The following is an 18,720-nucleotide window of genomic DNA, read 5'->3' as shown; positions in this document are numbered from 1 at the left end:
CATCCTCTGTTCCTCCTCTGTTCCTCCTCTGTTCCACCTCTGTTCCTCCTCTGTTCCTCCTCTGTTCCTCTGTTCCTCCTCTGTTCCACCTCTGTTCATCCTCTGTTCATCCTCTGTTCATCCTCTGTTCCTCCTCTGTTCCTCCTCTGTTCCTCCTCTGTTCCACCTCTGTTCCTCCTCTGTTCCACCTCTGTTCCACCTCTGTTCATCCTCTGTTCATCCTCTGTTCCTCCTCTGTTCCTCCTCTGTTCCTCCTCTGTTCCTCCTCTGTTCATCCTCTGTTCATCCTCTGTTCCTCCTCTGTTCCTCCTCTGTTCCTCCTCTGTTCCTCCTCTGTTCCACCTCTCTGTTCCTCTGTTCCACCTCTCTGTTCCACCTCTCTGTTCCTCTGTTCCTCTGTTCCACCTCTCTGTTCCTCTGTTCCACCTCTCTGTTCCTCCTCTCTGTTCCTCTGTTCCACCTCTCTGTTCCTCTGTTCCACCTCTCTGTTCCTCTGTTCCACCTCTGTTCCACTGTTCCACCTCTCTGTTCCACCTCTCTGTTCCTCTGTTCCACCTCTCTGTTCCACCTCTCTGTTCCTCTGTTCCACCTCTCTGTTCCTCTGTTCCACCTCTCTGTTCCTCCTCTCTGTTCCTCTGTTCCTCCTCTCTGTTCCTCTGTTCCACCTCTCTGTTCCACCTCTCTGTTCCACTGTTCCACCTCTCTGTTCCACCTCTCTGTTCCTCTGTTCCTCTGTTCTACCTCTCTGTTCCTCTGTTCCACCTCTCTGTTCCACCTCTCTGTTCCTCTGTTCCACCTCTCTGTTCCTCTGTTCCACCTCTCTGTTCCTCTGTTCCTCCTCTCTGTTCCTCTGTTCCACCTCTCTGTTCCATCTCTCTGTTCCTCTGTTCCACCTCTCTGTTCCTCTGTTCCACCTCTCTGTTCCTCTGTTCCTCCTCTCTGTTCCTCTGTTCCACCTCTCTGTTCCATCTCTCTGTTCCTCTGTTCCACCTCTCTGTTCCTCTGTTCCACCTCTCTGTTCCTCTGTTCTACCTCTCTGTTCCTCTGTTCCACCTCTCTGTTCCTCTGTTCCACCTCTCTGTTCCATCTCTCTGTTCCTCTGTTCCACCTCTCTGTTCCTCTGTTCCTCCTCTCTGTTCCTCTGTTCCACCTCTCTGTTCCACCTCTCTGTTCCTCTGTTCCATCTCTCTGTTCCTCTGTTCCACCTCTCTGTTCCTCTGTTCCTCCTCTCTGTTCCTCTGTTCCACCTCTCTGTTCCACCTCTCTGTTCCTCTGTTCCTCCTCTCTGTTCCTCTGTTCCACCTCTCTGTTCCACCTCTCTGTTCCTCTGTTCCACCTCTCCCTCCTGAGCCTGAACGTTTGCACTCGTCTGTCACAGGTTCTAGATCATTCCTTGTTGAGACCTTACCGGGGGAACATGTGAGATCTGTTGGTCAAACAAGTGAATAATGTCTGAGAGGCTCTTCTGCTCACCTTGATAAAGATTTCCACTAAAATAAGATGCAGTCGGTCGGGGGGGTCAAGGGGGGTCGGGGGGGTCAGGCTGTTCTCAGAGAGGACCAGTGTGTCATGTGTTTGCTCCAGCCACAGTCTAGGGTAGGGTAGGGTAGGGTTCCTCCACCAGTGACACTGGTGGTATGGCTGTTCCCAGGACTTCCACAGTCTAGGGTAGGGTAGGGTAGGGTTCCTCCACCAGTGGGAGCTTCAGACAGTGACACTGGTGGTATGGCTGTTCCCAGGACTTCCATACCCTGGCCACCTACCTGTCCCAGTGCAGCTCCACGTCGTTCCTCAACACGGTGTCCGACTTCCACCTGCTGCTGTTCCTCGTCACCAACCAGGTGATGCCGCTCAGAGTGAGTCTGCAGCCGTTCCACCGGGTCTGGGGTCTGGGGTCTGGGGTGTGGGGTGTGGGGTCTGGGGTCTGGGGTGTGGGGTCTGGGGTGTGGGGTCTGGGGTCTGGGGTCTGGGGTGTGGGGTCTGGGTCTTCTGCAGTCAGACGGACTCTGTGTTCCAGGACAGCATCGGCCTGCTGCTGGACGCGGTCCGGACCGGGGACGAGGATCTGGCTCAGGCCTGGAAGAAGTCCGAGCAGTGGGCCACGGTGGAGCAGCTGTGCAGTGAGTCCCTCGGCCTCACGGTCCACCTTTCAGTCCAGGTCTGGCCCAGTCTGTCTGACGGTGTGTCCCCTTGTCTCCCCGCAGGTACAGTGGGGGGGCAGCCCTCCAGCTCTCTGGGCTTCGGGGCCATGGGGGGCCCCTCGGCCCCCCCCTCCTCCTCGGCCATGTGGTCTTGTGTCCACTGCACCTTCATGAACCAGCCTGGTACAGAGCTCTGTGAGATGTGCAGCCTGCCCCGCGGTTAAAGCCCCCCCCCCCCCCCCCCCAGTGGTTGTAATGCATCCTGCGGTGACTCAGGAGCAAAGACTGCAGTGTGGACGTTTGCTTTCACTGGAGACATCCTGCTGTGTATAAAATACATTTGAGGAATGATCCTGTTATTTAATTAAGTTTCTTCTTTTTTAAATGCCACTGTCGCGTAACATTTCCAGCAAATAGACTCCTCCGTCAGCCTTGCGCCCCCCAGGACACCGTCGGTCTACTCACACCTGGAGGACAATCCTCCAGGTCCTTTCTGTTCCAGTATTACATCAAGTCTCACCAGGAGTCCCCTCCAGGAGTCCCCTCCAGGAGTCCCCTCCAGGTGTCCCCTCCAGGTGTCCCCTCCAGGAGTCCCCTCCAGGTGTCCCCTCCAGGTGTCCCCTCCAGGTGTCCCCTCCAGGTGTCCCCTCCAGGTGTCCCCTCCAGGAGTCCCCTCCAGGAGTCCCCTCCAGGAGTCCCCTCCAGGTGTCCCCTCCAGGTGTCCCCTCCAGGAGTCCCCTCCAGGTGTCCCCTCCAGGTGTCCCCTCCAGGTGTCCCCTCCAGGTGTCCCCTCCAGGAGTCCCCTCCAGGTGTCCCCTCCAGGAGTCCCCTCCAGGTGTCTCCTCCAGGTGTTACTACTCTGGTTTGTCGTGGTTTGGTTTTTGAACTTAAACACTAAAGATGTAGCTTATTTTATCTCCTCCTCCTCCTCCCACTCTGCTGCTGCTGCTCCTCCTCCTCCTCCTCCTCCTCCCACTCTGCTGCTGCTCCTCCTCCTCCTCCCACTCTGCTGCTCCTCCTCCTCCTCCTCCTCCCACTCTGCTGCTGCTCCTCCTCCTCCCATTCTGCTGCTCCTCCTCCTCCTCCTCCTCCTCCCACTCTGCTGCTGCTCCTCCTCCTCCCACTCTGCTGCTCCCACTCTGCTCCCCCTCCTCCTCCTCCTCCTCCCACTCTGCTGCTCCCACTCTGCTCCCCCTCCTCCTCCTCCTCCTCCCACTCTGCTCCCCCTCCTCCTCCTCCTCCTCCCACTCTGCTGCTGCTCCTCCTCTCCATCATTGACAACCAAACATGTCCAGCATTTCATGCAGTTAACTTCAATCCACACTGTGTGGCTCCTTTTCATGAGATACATCTGATCCCTCAGTCTGGACTCACAGGCTCCTGCTGTTTCTCCAGTGAAGGGAGGTTTGTTACCCTCAGTCTGGACTCACAGGCTCCTGCAGTTAGTCCAGTGAAGGAAGGGTTGTGACCCTCAGTCTGGACTCACAGGCTCCTGCTGTTTCTCCAGTGAAGGAAGGGTTGTGACCCTCAGTCTGGACTCACAGGCTCCTGCTGTTTCTCCAGTGAAGGGAGGGTTGTGACCCTCAGTCTGGACTCACAGGCTCCTGCTGTTTCTCCAGTGAAGGAAGGGTTGTGACCCTCAGTCTGGACTCACAGGCTCCTGCTGTTTCTCCAGTGAAGGGAGGGTTGTGACCCTCAGTCTGGACTCACAGGCTCCTGCTGTTTCTCCAGTGAAGGAAGGGTTGTGACCCTCAGTCTGGACTCACAGGCTCCTGCTGTTTCTCCAGTGAAGGGAGGGTTGTGACCCTCAGTCTGGACTCACAGGCTCCTGCTGTTTCTCCAGTGAAGGGAGGGTTGTTACCCTCAGTCTGGACTCACAGGCTCCTGCTGTTTCTCCAGTGAAGGGAGGGTTGTTACCCTCAGTCTGGACTCACAGGCTCCTGCTGTTTCTCCAGTGAAGGAAGGGTTGTGACCCTCAGTCTGGACTCACAGGCTCCTGCTGTTTCTCCAGTGAAGGGAGGGTTGTTACCCTCAGTCTGGCCTCACAGGCTCCTGCAGTTTCTCCAGTGAAGGAAGGGTTGTTACCCTCAGTCTGGACTCACAGGCTCCTGCAGTGTTTTCAGTGAAGGAAGTCTCTCTCAGCCTGGACTCTCAGACTCAACATGGTCAGGTCAGCTCTTCAAAAGTTCCTGAAATGTTAGGTTGTAATCTGATTACTGAGTGTTGCTGGGCGTAGGAGAGAGCCTGTGGGTCTACACCCAGGGCAATGAAAAACCCTTCATCTACACACAAAGTATGATCTGATGCTCAGCGAATACGCTGTATGTTACATCAGTACAAATCTGATTACACGTGCACAAATGAGTACAAATGTCACTGAAGATACAAACAGTCACTGAATCATTGGTGCTGGGAGGAGAAATCAAACGCACCCTCCAGTGGGTGTTGGTCTGTCCACCTGGCGTAGTGTCACATGACAGCCGATGGACTCATCCCAGCTGGAGTTTCCTGGCCCCGCCCCCTCCTGGTTCCTCCGTCAGGTTTCTTTTCTATGGCTTGTTGGGGGAGGGGGGCTGGAGCTGACGGAGGCCCTGAACGCTCTGCTGTGGACTGGATTTGAAACAAAACAATAAAAAACCTAAAGTGTCGTCACATGTTTGTTTGACGGTTTGCTGAAGTTACTGCAAGGTGCTGGAAGACGACGGCTTCACGCTGTAACAGACACGGAGACACTAAATGTCCTAAAGGCCCGTAACTGACATTAAAAAGCAACAAGCTGTAAAACAGGAGACTCAAAACGTTCATGCTGACGGAGCTCACGTTGCTAAAAACAACCCAGAACATCCATGATGCCAGACAGACCCGACCCACCGCCGTACAACCGTGACGTCCAGGAGACACAACCTGACGGAGGCCAGGAAACCATACCAGCAACTACACAACTGTCATGTGACCATCTTGTGTCTTGATGACCTGAAAACCTCAAATAGACCCACATCTATCACACAGAAACCAAAAAAGAGAAATGATCTGAAGGACACGGCTAAAGTGACAACAAACTGGAAAAATAAAGACTAACTGAAGGTGGTGTCCAGGTTTTCTAGTGTTAAACTGTGTTTTTATGTTGGATGAGCTTGGCCATGGTTTTCATTAATGAATAGAAGAAGAATAAATACAGAGAGAAATAATGAACTACACAAACAAACAACTATAGAAATAAAGAATTTGAAGAATAAATAAATAAAGAGCAAATGGAGAACTAGAGAAATGAACTAACAGAACGAGAGGAATAAAGAGAACTAACAGAACGAGAGGAATAAAGAAAGAACTAACAGAACGAGAGGAATAAAGAACTAACAGAACGAGAGGAATAAAGAACTAACAGAACGAGAGGAATAAAGAACTAACAGAACGAGAGGAATAAAGAAATAAAGTATTTTCCCCTCCTGATGATAGAAACTTTGCAAAGTCAACCGAACGGAGTGAGCCACGCCCCCTAAGACCGTCACAGACAGACACCTTCATCCAACCAATCAGGAACAAGAAAACGGGATAGCTGGGTTCGTTTCCACCAATCAGAGAGGAGAAGGGCGGGGATCGAGCCGTTCCGCGTCATTTGGTGTCCCGTGCTCGTCGTGGACTCCACGCTCCACTTTGTCCGGGATTCGAGCCTCAGCAGCCCGCGATGGTTCCTCCGTGAAGTGAGTCCTGCCGTCCGGGTGTCGGTGCTCCGGAGGAAAACACCTGAGAACGGGCTTCGGCAGCTCCGTTCCCCTGCTCACGACCCACAATGTGGATTTGACGGATAAATCAGCGACGAACAGTCCAGTTTCACCTTCTGCAGATCCGTTACCGCGGTAACTCAAGGTAACGCGTCCGCAAACCCTCACATTGACGCTCTTTAACGCCAGAATGACCTTTTGTCACCGTCCTGATCAAATCGTGACAAAGCAACTATTAACCCTTTATTTCACAAAGTCCACCGTCAATATCAACAAGACTCGTTTCTTCACTTCTACAATCACAGCAAAACTTTGACAAAAGTCAAGCAGTTTAATAAATCCATCCACATTCGTGTCAATATCATTGCAACGTTGGGAAACCTCACAGTGTTGTATTTGTGAGTAAATCAATGTGAGATGAAATTATAGTGAATCAAACTACGGTAATTTAAGTCAAGTTTTAGTATAAAAGTGCAAAGTCCCGTCAGTGACACGCAGGGTATTGTTTCCATCTAATAAAGGAAACAATAGCATGCAATGAATTAACATACAGACAAACCAAAATATGAAAGTAGGTCAAAAGAAAAAAGTGCATCAACTTTATGAATTGATTAAAAACACACATGTTCACTCATAGAAGCCATAGAGGAGAGAAACCAACACCCCCTGGTACAACTGGAGCCCCGTTCACACACCACTCACTTCTTCATCAGTGTCCCCATGTGGTTGTTGTTGTTGTTGTTGTTGATCTCATCCATCTATCCAGCTCCTGCACTGCTTCATCCTGTCCTGGGTCTCTTGAACCAGTTTACTGAGCCAGAGCAGCTCCACCTGAGGTCTGGGCTATGAAGCAGGATTAACATATCAGGACTTCTGTTAGCTGGGTTAACATACCAGGATATCTCTTTGGGTTAACATACCCAGGATATCTCTTTGTCTAGATTAACATACCAGGATATCTCTTTGTCTGGGTTAATATACCAGGATATCTCTTTGTCTAGATTAACATACCAGGATATCTCTTTGTCTGGGTTAATATACCAGGATATCTCTTTGTCTGGATTAACATACTAGGATATCTCTTTATCTGGATTAGCATCCAGGCTATCTCTGTTGCCTGGATTAACATATCAAGATATGGCTGTGTTCTGGATTAACATACCAGGATATCTCTTTGTCTAGATTAACATACCAGGATATATCTTTGTCTGGATTAACATACCCAGGCTATCTCTGTTGCCTGGATTAACATATCAAGATATGGCTGCGTTCTGGATTAACATACCAGGATATATCTTTGTCTGGATTAACATACCCAGGATATCTCTTTGTCTGGATTAACATACCAGGATATCTCTTTGTCTGGATTAACATACCCAGGATATCTCTTTGTCTGGATTAACATACCAGGATATCGCTTTGTCTGGATTAACATATCAAGATATGGCTGTGTTCTGGATTAACATACCCAGACATTCTCAATATCTGACCAACAGTAGTACGCAGCAGATTGACATCTGATATGTAAGAGTTAGACCAGGAGTGTCCAGCCTTGGTCCTCCAGTGCCCCTGGTAGGGTGGCATGTTTTAGCTCCTCCCAGTTCTAACCCTAACCCTAACCCTGATTGCAATGAGGGGCTTGTTATTGGGCTTTTTCACAACCTTGGCGATGACCTCATAATCAGGTTCAGGCATGCTGAAGCAGGGAGAGAACTAAAGGCTGCAGGACAGGGGCCCGGTAAGGACCGGGCTTGGGCCCCCCTGTGTCAGATGATGTCTGATGTGACTGCAGCCAGTCCTTCTCTGAGAAAATGCACATGTGGCTCATTGTGTCCTGCGGTGGCTTCCTTTCACTCCAGGTTTCCAGAGGATGTACACAAGACACAGCCCAGCGTCCATGCCCTCTGGAGTCCCGGCAGACACCTTGGACCTGGGCCTGTTGGGGACCCGGCTCGCCATGTCCCAGAGGCCCAGTAGCACTTCGCCGGGGAAGTGCTTCTCTCGCTCGGTGTCAGTGTCTGTGGCCTGTGACGGCCGAACCAAGCGCAACATGCTGGTGAGCCACCTCTGCCGGGCGCTCGTCGCAAGTACCCTTCGACCCTATACTCTCCCAACCCTACCCCTCCTACCCTATACTCTCCTAACCCTAACCCTCTGCCGGGCGCTCGTCGCAAGTACCCTTCGACCCTATACTCTCCTAACCCTACCCCTCCTACCCTATACTCTCCTAACCCTAACCCTCTGTCGGGCGCTCGTCGCAAGTACCCTTCGACCCTATACTCTCCTAACCCTAACCCTCCTACCCTATACTCTCCTAACCCTAACCCTCCTACCCTGTACTCTCCTAACCCTAACCCTCCTACCCTATACTCTCCTAACCCTAACCCTCCTACCCTATATTCTCCTAACCCTAACCCTCCTACCCTATACTCTCCTAACCCTAACCCTCCTACCCTATACTCTCCTAACCCTAACCCTCTGCCGGGCGCTCGTCGCAAGTACCCTTCGACCCTATACTCTCCTAACCCTAACCCTCCTACCCTATACTCTCCTAACCCTAACCCTCCTACCCTGTACTCTCCTAACCCTAACCCTCCTACCCTATACTCTCCTAACCCTAACCCTCCTACCTATACTCTCCTAACCCTAACCCTCCTACCCTATATTCTCCTAACCCTAACCCTCCTACCCTATACTTTCCTAACCCTAACCCTCCTACCCTATACTCTCCTAACTCTAACCCTCCTACCCTATACTCTCCTAACTCTAACCCTCCTACCCTATACTCTCCTAACCCTAACCCTCCTACCCTATACTCTCCTAACCCTAACCCTCCTACCCTATATTCTCCTAACCCTAACCCTCCTACCCTATACTCTCCTAACCCTAACCCTCCTACCCTATACTCTCCTAACCCTAACCCTCCTACCCTATACTCTCCTAACCCTAACCCCATACTCTCCTAATCTGAACCCCATACCCTCCTAACCCTATCCTATACTCTCCTAACCCTAACCCCACAACTTTTGTTGTAGTTGTACCACCTCCAGTGTGGACGGCCCAAAATACGTCCCTTTCCTCACCTTAGTCCTCAGTGTCCTGCCATGTCTTCATATCACCTTAGTCCTCAGTGTCCTCCATGTCTTCATGTCACCTTAGTCCTCAGTGTCCTCCATGTCTTCATGTCACCTTAGTCCTCAGTGTCCTCCATGTCTTCATATCACCTTAGTCCTCGGTGTCCTCCATGTCTTCATATCACCTTAGTCCTCGGTGTCCTCCATGTCTTCATGTCACCTTAGTCCTCAGTGTCCTGCCATGTCTTCATATCACCTTAGTCCTCGGTGTCCTCCATGTCTTCATATCACCTTAGTCCTCGGTGTCCTCCATGTCTTCATGTCACCTTAGTCCTCAGTGTCCTGCCATGTCTTCATATCACCTTAGTCCTCAGTGTCCTCCATGTCTTCATATCACCTTAGTCCTCAGTGTCCTCCATGTCTTCATGTCACCTTAGTCCTCAGTGTCCTTCCATGTCTTCATATCACCTTAGTCCTCGGTGTCCTCCATGTCTTCATATCACCTTAGTCCTCAGTGTCCTGCCATGTCTTCACATCACCTTAGTCCTCAGTGTCCTCCATGTCTTCATATCACCTTAGTCCTCGGTGTCCTCCATGTCTTCATATCACCTTAGTCCTCGGTGTCCTCCATGTCTTCATATCACCTTAGTCCTCAGTGTCCTCCATGTCTTCATATCACCTTAGTCCTCGGTGTCCTCCATGTCTTCATATCACCTTAGTCCTCGGTGTCCTGCCATGTCTTCATATCACCTTAGTCCTCAGTGTCCTGCCATGTCTTCATATCACCTTAGTCCTCGGTGTCCTCCATGTCTTCATATCACCTTAGTCCTCGGTGTCCGCCATGTCTTCATATCACCTTAGTCCTCGGTGTCCTCCATGTCTTCATATCACCTTAGTCCTCGGTGTCCTCCATGTCTTCATATCACCTTAGTCCTCAGTGTCCTCCATGTCTTCATATCACCTTAGTCCTCAGTGTCCTCCACGTCTTCATATCACCTTAGTCCTCGGTGTCCTCCATGTCTTCATGTCACCTTAGTCCTCGGTGTCCTCCATGTCTTCATATCACCTTAGTCCTCGGTGTCCTCCATGTCTTCACATCACCTTAGTCCTCAGTGTCCTCCATGTCTTCACATCACCTTAGTCCTCAGTGTCCTCCATGTCTTCACATCACCTTAGTCCTCAGTGTCCTCCATGTCTTCATATCACCTTAGTCCTCAGTGTCCTCCATGTCTTCATATCACCTTAGTCCTCAGTGTCCTCCATGTCTTCATATCACCTTAGTCCTCAGTGTCCTCCATGTCTTCATATCACCTTAGTCCTCAGTGTCCTCCATGTCTTCATGTCACCTTAGTCCTCGGTGTCCTCCATGTCTTCATATCACCTTAGTCCTCGGTGTCCTGCCATGTCTTCATATCACCTTAGTCCTCGGTGTCCTCCATGTCTTCATATCACCTTAGTCCTCAGTGTCCTCCATGTCTTCATATCACCTTAGTCCTCAGTGTCCTCCACGTCTTCATATCACCTTAGTCCTCAGTGTCCTCCATGTCTTCATATCACCTTAGTCCTCGGTGTCCTCCATGTCTTCACATCACCTTAGTCCTCAGTGTCCTCCATGTCTTCACATCACCTTAGTCCTCAGTGTCCTCCATGTCTTCACATCACCTTAGTCCTCAGTGTCCTCCATGTCTTCATATCACCTTAGTCCTCAGTGTCCTCCATGTCTTCATATCACCTTAGTCCTCAGTGTCCTCCATGTCTTCATATCACCTTAGTCCTCAGTGTCCTCCATGTCTTCATGTCACCTTAGTCCTCGGTGTCCTCCATGTCTTCATATCACCTTAGTCCTCGGTGTCCTCCATGTCTTCATATCACCTTAGTCCTCGGTGTCCTCCATGTCTTCACATCACCTTAGTCCTCAGTGTCCTCCATGTCTTCACATCACCAGGCATGTCCTCACTTATGATGTGTGTCTGCATGTGTGTGTTCAATTGCTTTTATTCATCTATTTTATCTTTGCACTGTTTTTAATTCTTGTTAAGCACTTTGTGTTCCTTCCCTGTATAAAAAGTGTTCTATAAATAAAGATTGATTTGATCTGATCCTAAAATGACCCCAGAACGTACGCGTGTTTTCAAGTTTGTGTTTGTGATCCTTCAGAGTGACGTCGGCTTCGGGAGCTCACGTTCCATCAAGAACCTGCGACGCTCCAACAGCAGCAGTCAGGTCAACCAGCAGGCCCACCTCAGTACAAGGTACACACACGCACGCGCACGCACACGCACGCCTGCTCATCATTTCAAGAGTAAAAAGACATTGAATGCTTCTCCTCTGAGAGATTCGTCAAACATCTGTGGTCATGAGTCCCATTTTAGAGTCAATCCATTATTTTTCATTATTCATTAAATGGCAATCTGCATAAAATGAGTTGCAATGATAGCATACATCCTTGTCGTAGTGCTTGGTAGTAAAGAAGATGTCTTTGGAGCCGTCATATCTTCACAGTGAAGCATTTCCATCGTTTTTAGATTATTCACACGCACTGAAAGTTTTATTTAGAATTTCAACTTTATATGTCATGAAACTCAAAAATTCAGTATGTATTTCAGGTTTTTCCTCAATATGACTCAATTTAACCTTTGCAGTTTATATGAGTGTTGAAATAACCACCAAAACAAATCTGCAATCTAATGAGAACGCTGGAAAACTTGATCAGATCTGGTAGATTGTGATTGATTCTTCCTTCCTGATGTGTTTCATCAAGGAGTTTCTTCTTATTTCTGTGTGTTGTTGTGATGGTTTGGAGGGGGACACATGTTTGTTAGGGGTTGCAGCCAGGTCTCTCTCCTGACATTTAAGATCTTTTTAGTTAGTTAGGTTTTATACAACCATCACATTTTGCTTCTTTCCCCCGTCAAACATACACAAGGTAGAATGTACACCCCACTAATGTCAATAATCCAAACAAAAGTAAACACAGAACGCTGATTTCAAAAAGAAAATGCTGTATTAGTTGGTTCAAAATTAAATAGGCCCAATAAAATGTTTAGAAAAAATGCAGTTCAGTTCATCTCAACAAAAAAGGAAGAAAATATAATAATAAATAATAATAATATCTGGAGAAGAAGGGAAAAGTTTTTCAAATCAAAAGAAATAATTCAGGAGCAGCTCAGGAAAGTTCATCAACAACAACAAAGAACTTGGACCAGAGCAGGAACGTGTGTGTGTGTGTGTGTGTGTGTGTGTGTGTGTGTGTGTGTGTGTGTGTGTGTGTGTGTGTGTGTGTGTGTGTGTGTGTGTGTGTGTGTGTGTGTGTGTGTGTGTGCGTGTGCGTGTGCGTGTGCGCGTGCGCGTGTGCGCGTGTGTGTGTGTGCGTGCGTGCAGCTGGAGGCCCTGCAGCTTGGGCCAGAGTGGACAAAGGCTCCTGCATGATAATGGAGGGCAGTTCCAGGCTGTGGGGGTGCAGGGGGGGGGGGGGGGGGGGGGGGGTCCTCCAGGGTCAGGTTACCCCTCCACCAGGAGCCAGTGAAAAAGGAAGTGTGTGCCTTCACTCTGGTGACTCTTGGACCCCCCCCCCCCCCCCCCCCCCCCCCCCAGCATCAGTCACTTGGACAGCAGAAAGTGCAGGAATGTGCCTGTGACAGTTGTGGTCAGATGCTTTTCCACCGGCCAGCTGCTTCATGGCTTCACCCCAAAGACAGCAACAGGTCGTCACCCTCCATCTGTCCCTCCTGGGGGGGGGTGATGACAGCATATACATTGATATGGACTCCATGAGGCAGTGGCCCCCAGCAGACGGCCCCGAGGAGGGATGGGCTCGTCTCCACCAGCTGTCAGGCTCCGCGGTAACCCGCTGCCCTACATCAAAGCTGTGGAGACTTTGAAGACAGACATTAGCATCAAGGTGGATTTGTTTGCTGTCGGCCGGAGGACAGAAGGAAGGAATGTTAGTCACCAACGTTTGCTAAATTAATTCACTTCCAGTTGTGTAACGTGAGCTTGAGCTCTGCGTACTTCGGTGGTGCTCGCTAACTGTTTATGTTTGGTTACTGTTAGTAGCTCGTGGCTAAACAGCTGTGTTTAGCTAACGTTAGCTAGAAATAGCATATAATGCCGACATGAATGGAAACGGTGGTTAGCTTACCGCTAGCAGAACTCCGCTATCTAGCCACAAGCACCACCAACGTGTAGATCTGCTACGGTAGTTAGCAGATTGGAGTAATATTTAAACGTATCTGTTCAACGTTACGTTTGACAAGTCAAGATTAGCGTTAGCTCAATCCGCTGTGGTCGTTTCCCAGTGAAACAATATTAGACTGACGTTTGCTAGCTTAGCATCATGATTCACTGCACGGAAATTAGTTCGCCAACGAATGTCGACTAACGGAGCCGAGGAAACGTTAGAATAGTCCGGTATTCCATTAAATAATTGTCTGAATAATTGTTTTAACAATAGTCGTTCCCCGGCCCCAACCAAGGGACTTTTGTAATTCAAACTGCTGCCGCTGGACTGGATGGAGGCTTCAGGCGCAGCAGCGCAGCAGCACTCGCTTCACAACCATTTACAGAGAAAATGGCCTTCAAAATTATGCATTTCACTGTATTTTGGTTTCAAAATGTTTCATGTTTTTCTTTGGAGAATAACATTTTTTGCTAAGATATGGAACTTTTTCATAATGTGCCAGTGGCTCTTTATGTGTCTGCTCTTTCCCGTTTGGTCTCAGTGGAGCTGAACCTGTTGCTCATGTGGTCGTCTGGGTGTCTTCTGGGTGTCTGTCCCTCACTGTGTCTGTCCCTCACTGTGTCTGTCCCTCACTGTGTCTGTCTCTCACTGTCTCTCACTGTGTCTGTCCCTCACTGTGTCTGTCTCTCACTGTGTCTGTCCGTCGCTGTGTCTGTCTCTCACTGTGTCTGTCTCTCACTGTGTCTGTCCCTCACTGTGTCTGTCCCTCACTGTGTCTGTCCCTTACTGTGTCTGTCCCTCACTGTGTCTGTCCCTCACTGTGTCTGTCTCTCACTGTGTCTGTCCCTCACTGTGTCTGTCCCTCACTGTGTCTGTCCCTCACTGTGTCTGTCTCTCACTGTGTCTGTCCGTCGCTGTGTCTGTCTCTCACTGTGTCTGTCCGTCGCTGTGTCTGTCCGTCACTGTGTCTGTCCCTCACTGTGTCTGTCCCTCGCTGTGTCTGTCTCTCACTGTGTCTGTCCGTCGCTGTGTCTGTCCGTCACTGTGTCTGTCCCTCACTGTGTCTGTCTCTCACTGTGTCTGTCCGTCGCTGTGTCTGTCCGTCACTGTGTCTGTCCCTCGCTGTGTCTGTCCCTCGCTGTGTCTGTCCCTCGCTGTGTCTGTCCCTCACTGTGTCTGTCCCTCAGCCAGGAGCGAGGCCAGGACTACTTGTCTCTGTTCGACAGCCGCTCAGATGGACGCAGAAAGCTGGCGAGCCTCAGCAGGACGTCGCCAGACAGAACCACGTGGAACGTTCTGGTAAAGTCCAATCAGAGTCCACGTGACACCAGACCAGTAGCATGCAGACATTGTCCTTTCTTCTGTAAAGCAACAGAGTCTGAAAAGGACAAAAAATCTCAGAATGACATCAAACGTCAAGTGACTGTGAGACTGTGGTTCTCCAGTTGAACATGAGTGGATCATGGACCAGAACGTTTGTTCAGCGCGAAGCTGAAAACATAACAGATCCTTATGTGATCTAAAGAGTTCAAAGCCTGAGTCTGTTCTTTGATACTTTGTGCTCTAGGTGGCAGTGTTGAGCTCCATGTCTCAGCTGTTCTCGTGCCAGAGCAGCAGAGCAGCAGAGCAGTAGAACAGCAGAGCAGCAGCAGCGCAACAGCAGTAGAGCAGCAGAGCAGTAGAACAGCAGAGCAGCAGCAGCGCAACAGCAGTAGAGCAGCAGAGCAGTAGAACAGCAGAGCAGCAGCAGCAGAGCAGCAGAGCAGTAGAACAGCAGAGCAGCAGCAGCAGAGCAGCAGAGCAGTAGAACAGCAGAGCAGCAGCAGCAGAGCAGCAGAGCAGCAGCAGCAGAGCAGCAGCAGAACAGCAGTACAGCATTCTGCTCATATCGTCAGTGATCCACTCATAAACTGTTCAGGTTGATCATGTCAGAACGACCTGGAGGCTTTTGCTCTTATTGGATGTATTATTATTATTATTATTGTTATTATTATTATTATTATTATAGTATTATTGTTATTATTATTATTGTTGTTGTTGTTGTAATTTTTATTAGTGTTGTTGTTGTTATTATTATTAGTGTCATTGTTATTAATGTTGTTGTTGTTATTGTTGTTATTATTAGTGTCATTGTTATTATTATTATTATTATTATTATTATTATTGTTATTGTTATTGTTATTGTTATTATTATTGTTGTTGTTGTTATGAGTGTAATTGTTATTATTATGAGTATCATTGTTATTATTATTATTGTTGTTGTTGTTGTTATTAGTGTCATTGTTATTATTATTATTGTTGTTGTCAATACAGGACGACCAGCCCAGAAGCGTCCCTCTGCCCGGCGACTCCTGCACCGTGGCCGAGGAGCCGGCCGGCCCGAGGAGGAGGAGGAGGAGGAGGAGGACGGAGCCCGGCTGGGCTCTGGCTGCCACCTTCACCGCCAACAACAGGTGGGCCTCACGTCCTCCTTCACTCCATCTCCTCCACCCACCACCTCCCCTGTTTTTACCGCCTCCTCCACCTTCTCCAACCTCTTCCACCCTCCACCTCCTCTGGCTTCTCCTCCCCCTCTCCCTCCTCCAGCCTCTGCCACCTCTGACTCAATGCATTCAGGTCTCAGCTGCTTCTTGAGTTTGATCCCTGCTGATCCGAGCAGCACAAACCCTAACCCTAACCCACTAACCCTAACCCTAACCTAACCCTCTAACCCTAACCCACAAACCCTAACCCTAACCCACTAACCCTAACCCTAACCTAACCTAACCCTAACCCTCTAACCCTAACCCCCAAACCTAACCCTAACCCTAACCCACTAAACCTAACCCTAACCCTATTCCCTTCCCCAAACCTAACCCTAACCCTCTAATCCTAATCCCCTAACCTAACCCTAACCCTATTCCCTTCCCCAAACCTAACCCTCTAACCCTAACCCATAACCCTAACCCTCTAACCCTAACCTAACCTAACCCGAACCCTTCAGGAACTCACAGCTTCTGCTCCATTAGAACATGTTGTGTTCAGTTCTGGGAGCTCCTCTAACTGCACCAGGAGGTGGAGAAGCTCTGCTGCTCTCCTGATGCCCCTGAACTCTCTTTGTCCTTGTCTGTGTTCCTCAGGAGCAGCAAGGGAGCGGTGGGGAACTCCGTCACCACCATCCTACACAACAACTACGCCCAGAAGCCGCTCACGCCCAAGAGCTCCAACCAGAAACCGTCCTTCAAGTACGTCCACCAGTTGTGGGTAGTAGGCAGTAGATGGTAGATGGTAGGTAGTAGGCAGTAGATGGTAGGTCGTAGATAGTTGGTAGTAGGCAGTAGATGGTAGGTAGTTGGCAGTAGATGGTAGGTAGTAGATAGTTTGTAGTAGATGGTAGGTAGTAGATGGTAGATGGTAGGTAGTAGATGGTAGGTAGTAGGTGGTAGGTAGTAGATGGTAGGTAGTAGGTGGTAGATGGTAGGTAGTAGATGGTAGGTAGTAGATGGTAGATGGTAGGTGGTAGATGGTTGGTAGTAGGTGGTAGGTAGTAGATGGTAGGTAGTAGATGGTAGGTAGTAGATGGTAGGTAGTAGATGGTAGATGGTAGGTGGTAGATGGTTGGTAGTAGGTGGTAGGTAGTAGATGGTAGGTAGTAGATGGTAGGTAGTAGATGGTAGGTAGTAGATGGTAGGTAGTAGATGGTAGATGGTAGGTAGTAGGTGGTAGGTAGTAGATGGTAGGTAGTAGATGGTAGATGGTAGGTAGTAGATGGTAGATGGTAGGTAGTAGATGGTAGGTTGTAGATGGTAGGTAGTAGGTGGTAGGTAGTAGATGGTAGATAGTAGATGGTAGGTAGTAGATGGTAGATGGTAGGTAGTAGATGGTAGATGGTAAGTAGTAGGTGGTAGGTAGTAGATGGTAGGTAGTAGGTGGTAGGTAGTAGATGGTAGGTAGTAGGTGGTAGGTAGTAGATGGTAGGTAGTAGGTGGTAGGTAGTAGATGGTAGGTGGTAGGTAGTAGGTGGTAGATAGTAGATGGTAGGTAGTAGGTGGTAGGTAGTAGATGGTAGATGGTAGGTGGTAGATGGTAGGTGGTAGGTAGTAGGTGGTAGATAGTAGATGGTAGGTAGTAAATGGTAGGTAGTAGATGGTAGGTAGTAGGTGGAAGGTAGTAGATGGTAGGTAGTAGATGGTAGGTAGTAGATAGTTGGTAGTAGATGGTAGGTAGTAGATGGTAGATGGTAGGTAGTAGATGGTAGGTGGTAGATGGTAGGTAGTAAGTAGTAGATGGTAGGTAGTAGATGGTAGGTAATAGATGGTAGATGGTAGGTAGTAGATGGTAGATGGTAGGTAGTAGATGGTAGGTAGTAGGTGGTAGGTAGTAGATGGTAGGTAGTAGATGGTAGGTAGTAGATGGTAGGTAGTAGATGGTAGATGGTAGGTAGTAGATGGTAGGTAGTAGGTGGTAGGTAGTAGGTGGTAGGTAGTAGATGGTAGATGGTAGGTAGTAGATGGTAGGTAGTAGATGGTAGGTAGTAGATGGTAGGTAGTAGGTAGTAGATGGTAGGTAGTAGATGGTAGGTAGTAGATGGTAGGTAGTAGATGGTAGATGGTAGGTAGTAGATGGTAGGTAGTAGGTGGTAGGTAGTAGGTGGTAGGTAGTAGATGGTAGATGGTAGATGGTAGGTAGTAGATGGTAGGTAGTAGATGGTAGGTAGTAGATGGTAGGTGGTAGGTAGTAGATGGTAGGTAGTAGGTGGTAGGTAGTAGGTGGTAGGTAGTAGATTGTAGATGGTAGGTAGTAGATGGTAGATGGTAGGTAGTAGATGGTAGATGGTAGGTAGTAAGTAGTAGATCAATCAATCAATCTTTATTTCTATAGCACTTTTTATACATTAAAGCAACACAAAGTGCTTCCACAAGAATTAAAAACAGTGCAAAGATAAAATAGATGAATAAAAAGCAGGTGAGCACACATGCAGACACACACCATAGGTGAAGACATGCCTAGTGATATGGAGACATGGCAGGACACTGAGGACTAAGGTGAGGAAAGGGACATATTTGGGCCGTCCACACTGGGGGCGGCACAACTTCCGACCACAGGGGGCGCCGCCCCACAGATCCCCCCCCCAACCGGGCAGACAAGCCAATCCCACCGGGGGACCTGCCAGGTGCCCGGGCAGGGAAACCCATGGGACGGCTCCACCAGCGGCAAAACCGGCCACCACCAGTGTAGCGCCTCCTAGAGGAACCACTGGAGATAAAAAAGAAGGTAAAAAAAAAATTAGATAATTATCTGAAATAAATAAATAGAAGTAGATAAATACATTGATCAAATACAGAACTATATACACACATACATGTATAAAATCAGTTAAAAGCCTGATTAAAAAGGTGAGTTTTTAACCCTTTTTTAAAAACCTCAATGGACTCTGCAGCCCGGAGGTTCCCCGGCAGGCTGTTCCACAAACGGGGGCCATAGGACCTGAACCAGCCTCCCCGTGAGTCTTGGTCCTCGTTTGAGGGACAATTTAAAATCTTTAAAAGGGCCGTCTCTGTGCTGTGGTTCTTCCTAAAACCAGATTGATGCTTCTCTAAAATGTTATTTGTAAGTAAAAATGT

At 49.0% G+C, this 18,720-nt stretch overlaps 2 protein-coding genes across 6 annotated transcripts in view; both read left to right on the top strand.

Moving 5' to 3' along the window:
- The window catches only part of nploc4 (NPL4 homolog, ubiquitin recognition factor), a 19,685-nt gene extending 14,896 nt beyond the window's left edge, over positions 1 to 4,789 (top strand). The window contains exons 15-17 of the mRNA XM_080517546.1: positions 1,740 to 1,856; positions 2,018 to 2,120; positions 2,205 to 4,789. Of these exons, the coding sequence (XP_080373672.1) occupies positions 1,740 to 1,856; positions 2,018 to 2,120; positions 2,205 to 2,365 (381 nt within the window). The 3' untranslated portion in view covers positions 2,366 to 4,789. The remainder of the gene's footprint in view (positions 1 to 1,739; positions 1,857 to 2,017; positions 2,121 to 2,204) is intronic.
- Positions 4,790 to 5,787: 998 nt separating this feature from the next.
- The window catches only part of cep131 (centrosomal protein 131), a 46,153-nt gene continuing 33,220 nt past the window's right edge, over positions 5,788 to 18,720 (top strand). For all 5 annotated transcript variants that reach the window (XM_080517601.1, XM_080517603.1, XM_080517602.1 and 2 more), the window contains exons 1-6: positions 5,788 to 6,008; positions 7,723 to 7,919; positions 11,095 to 11,189; positions 14,305 to 14,416; positions 15,431 to 15,570; positions 16,237 to 16,341. In XM_080517601.1, the coding sequence (XP_080373727.1) occupies positions 7,734 to 7,919; positions 11,095 to 11,189; positions 14,305 to 14,416; positions 15,431 to 15,570; positions 16,237 to 16,341 (638 nt within the window). In that variant the 5' untranslated portion in view covers positions 5,788 to 6,008; positions 7,723 to 7,733. The remainder of the gene's footprint in view (positions 6,009 to 7,722; positions 7,920 to 11,094; positions 11,190 to 14,304; positions 14,417 to 15,430; positions 15,571 to 16,236; positions 16,342 to 18,720) is intronic.

The sequence above is a fragment of the Blennius ocellaris genome, assembly GCF_963422515.1.
Source record: "Blennius ocellaris genome assembly, chromosome: 21".
Classification (NCBI taxonomy): Eukaryota; Metazoa; Chordata; class Actinopteri; order Blenniiformes; family Blenniidae; genus Blennius; species Blennius ocellaris.
Note: the sequence above shows the minus strand (reverse complement) of the source record. Positions and strands in the feature narration are given on the sequence as shown.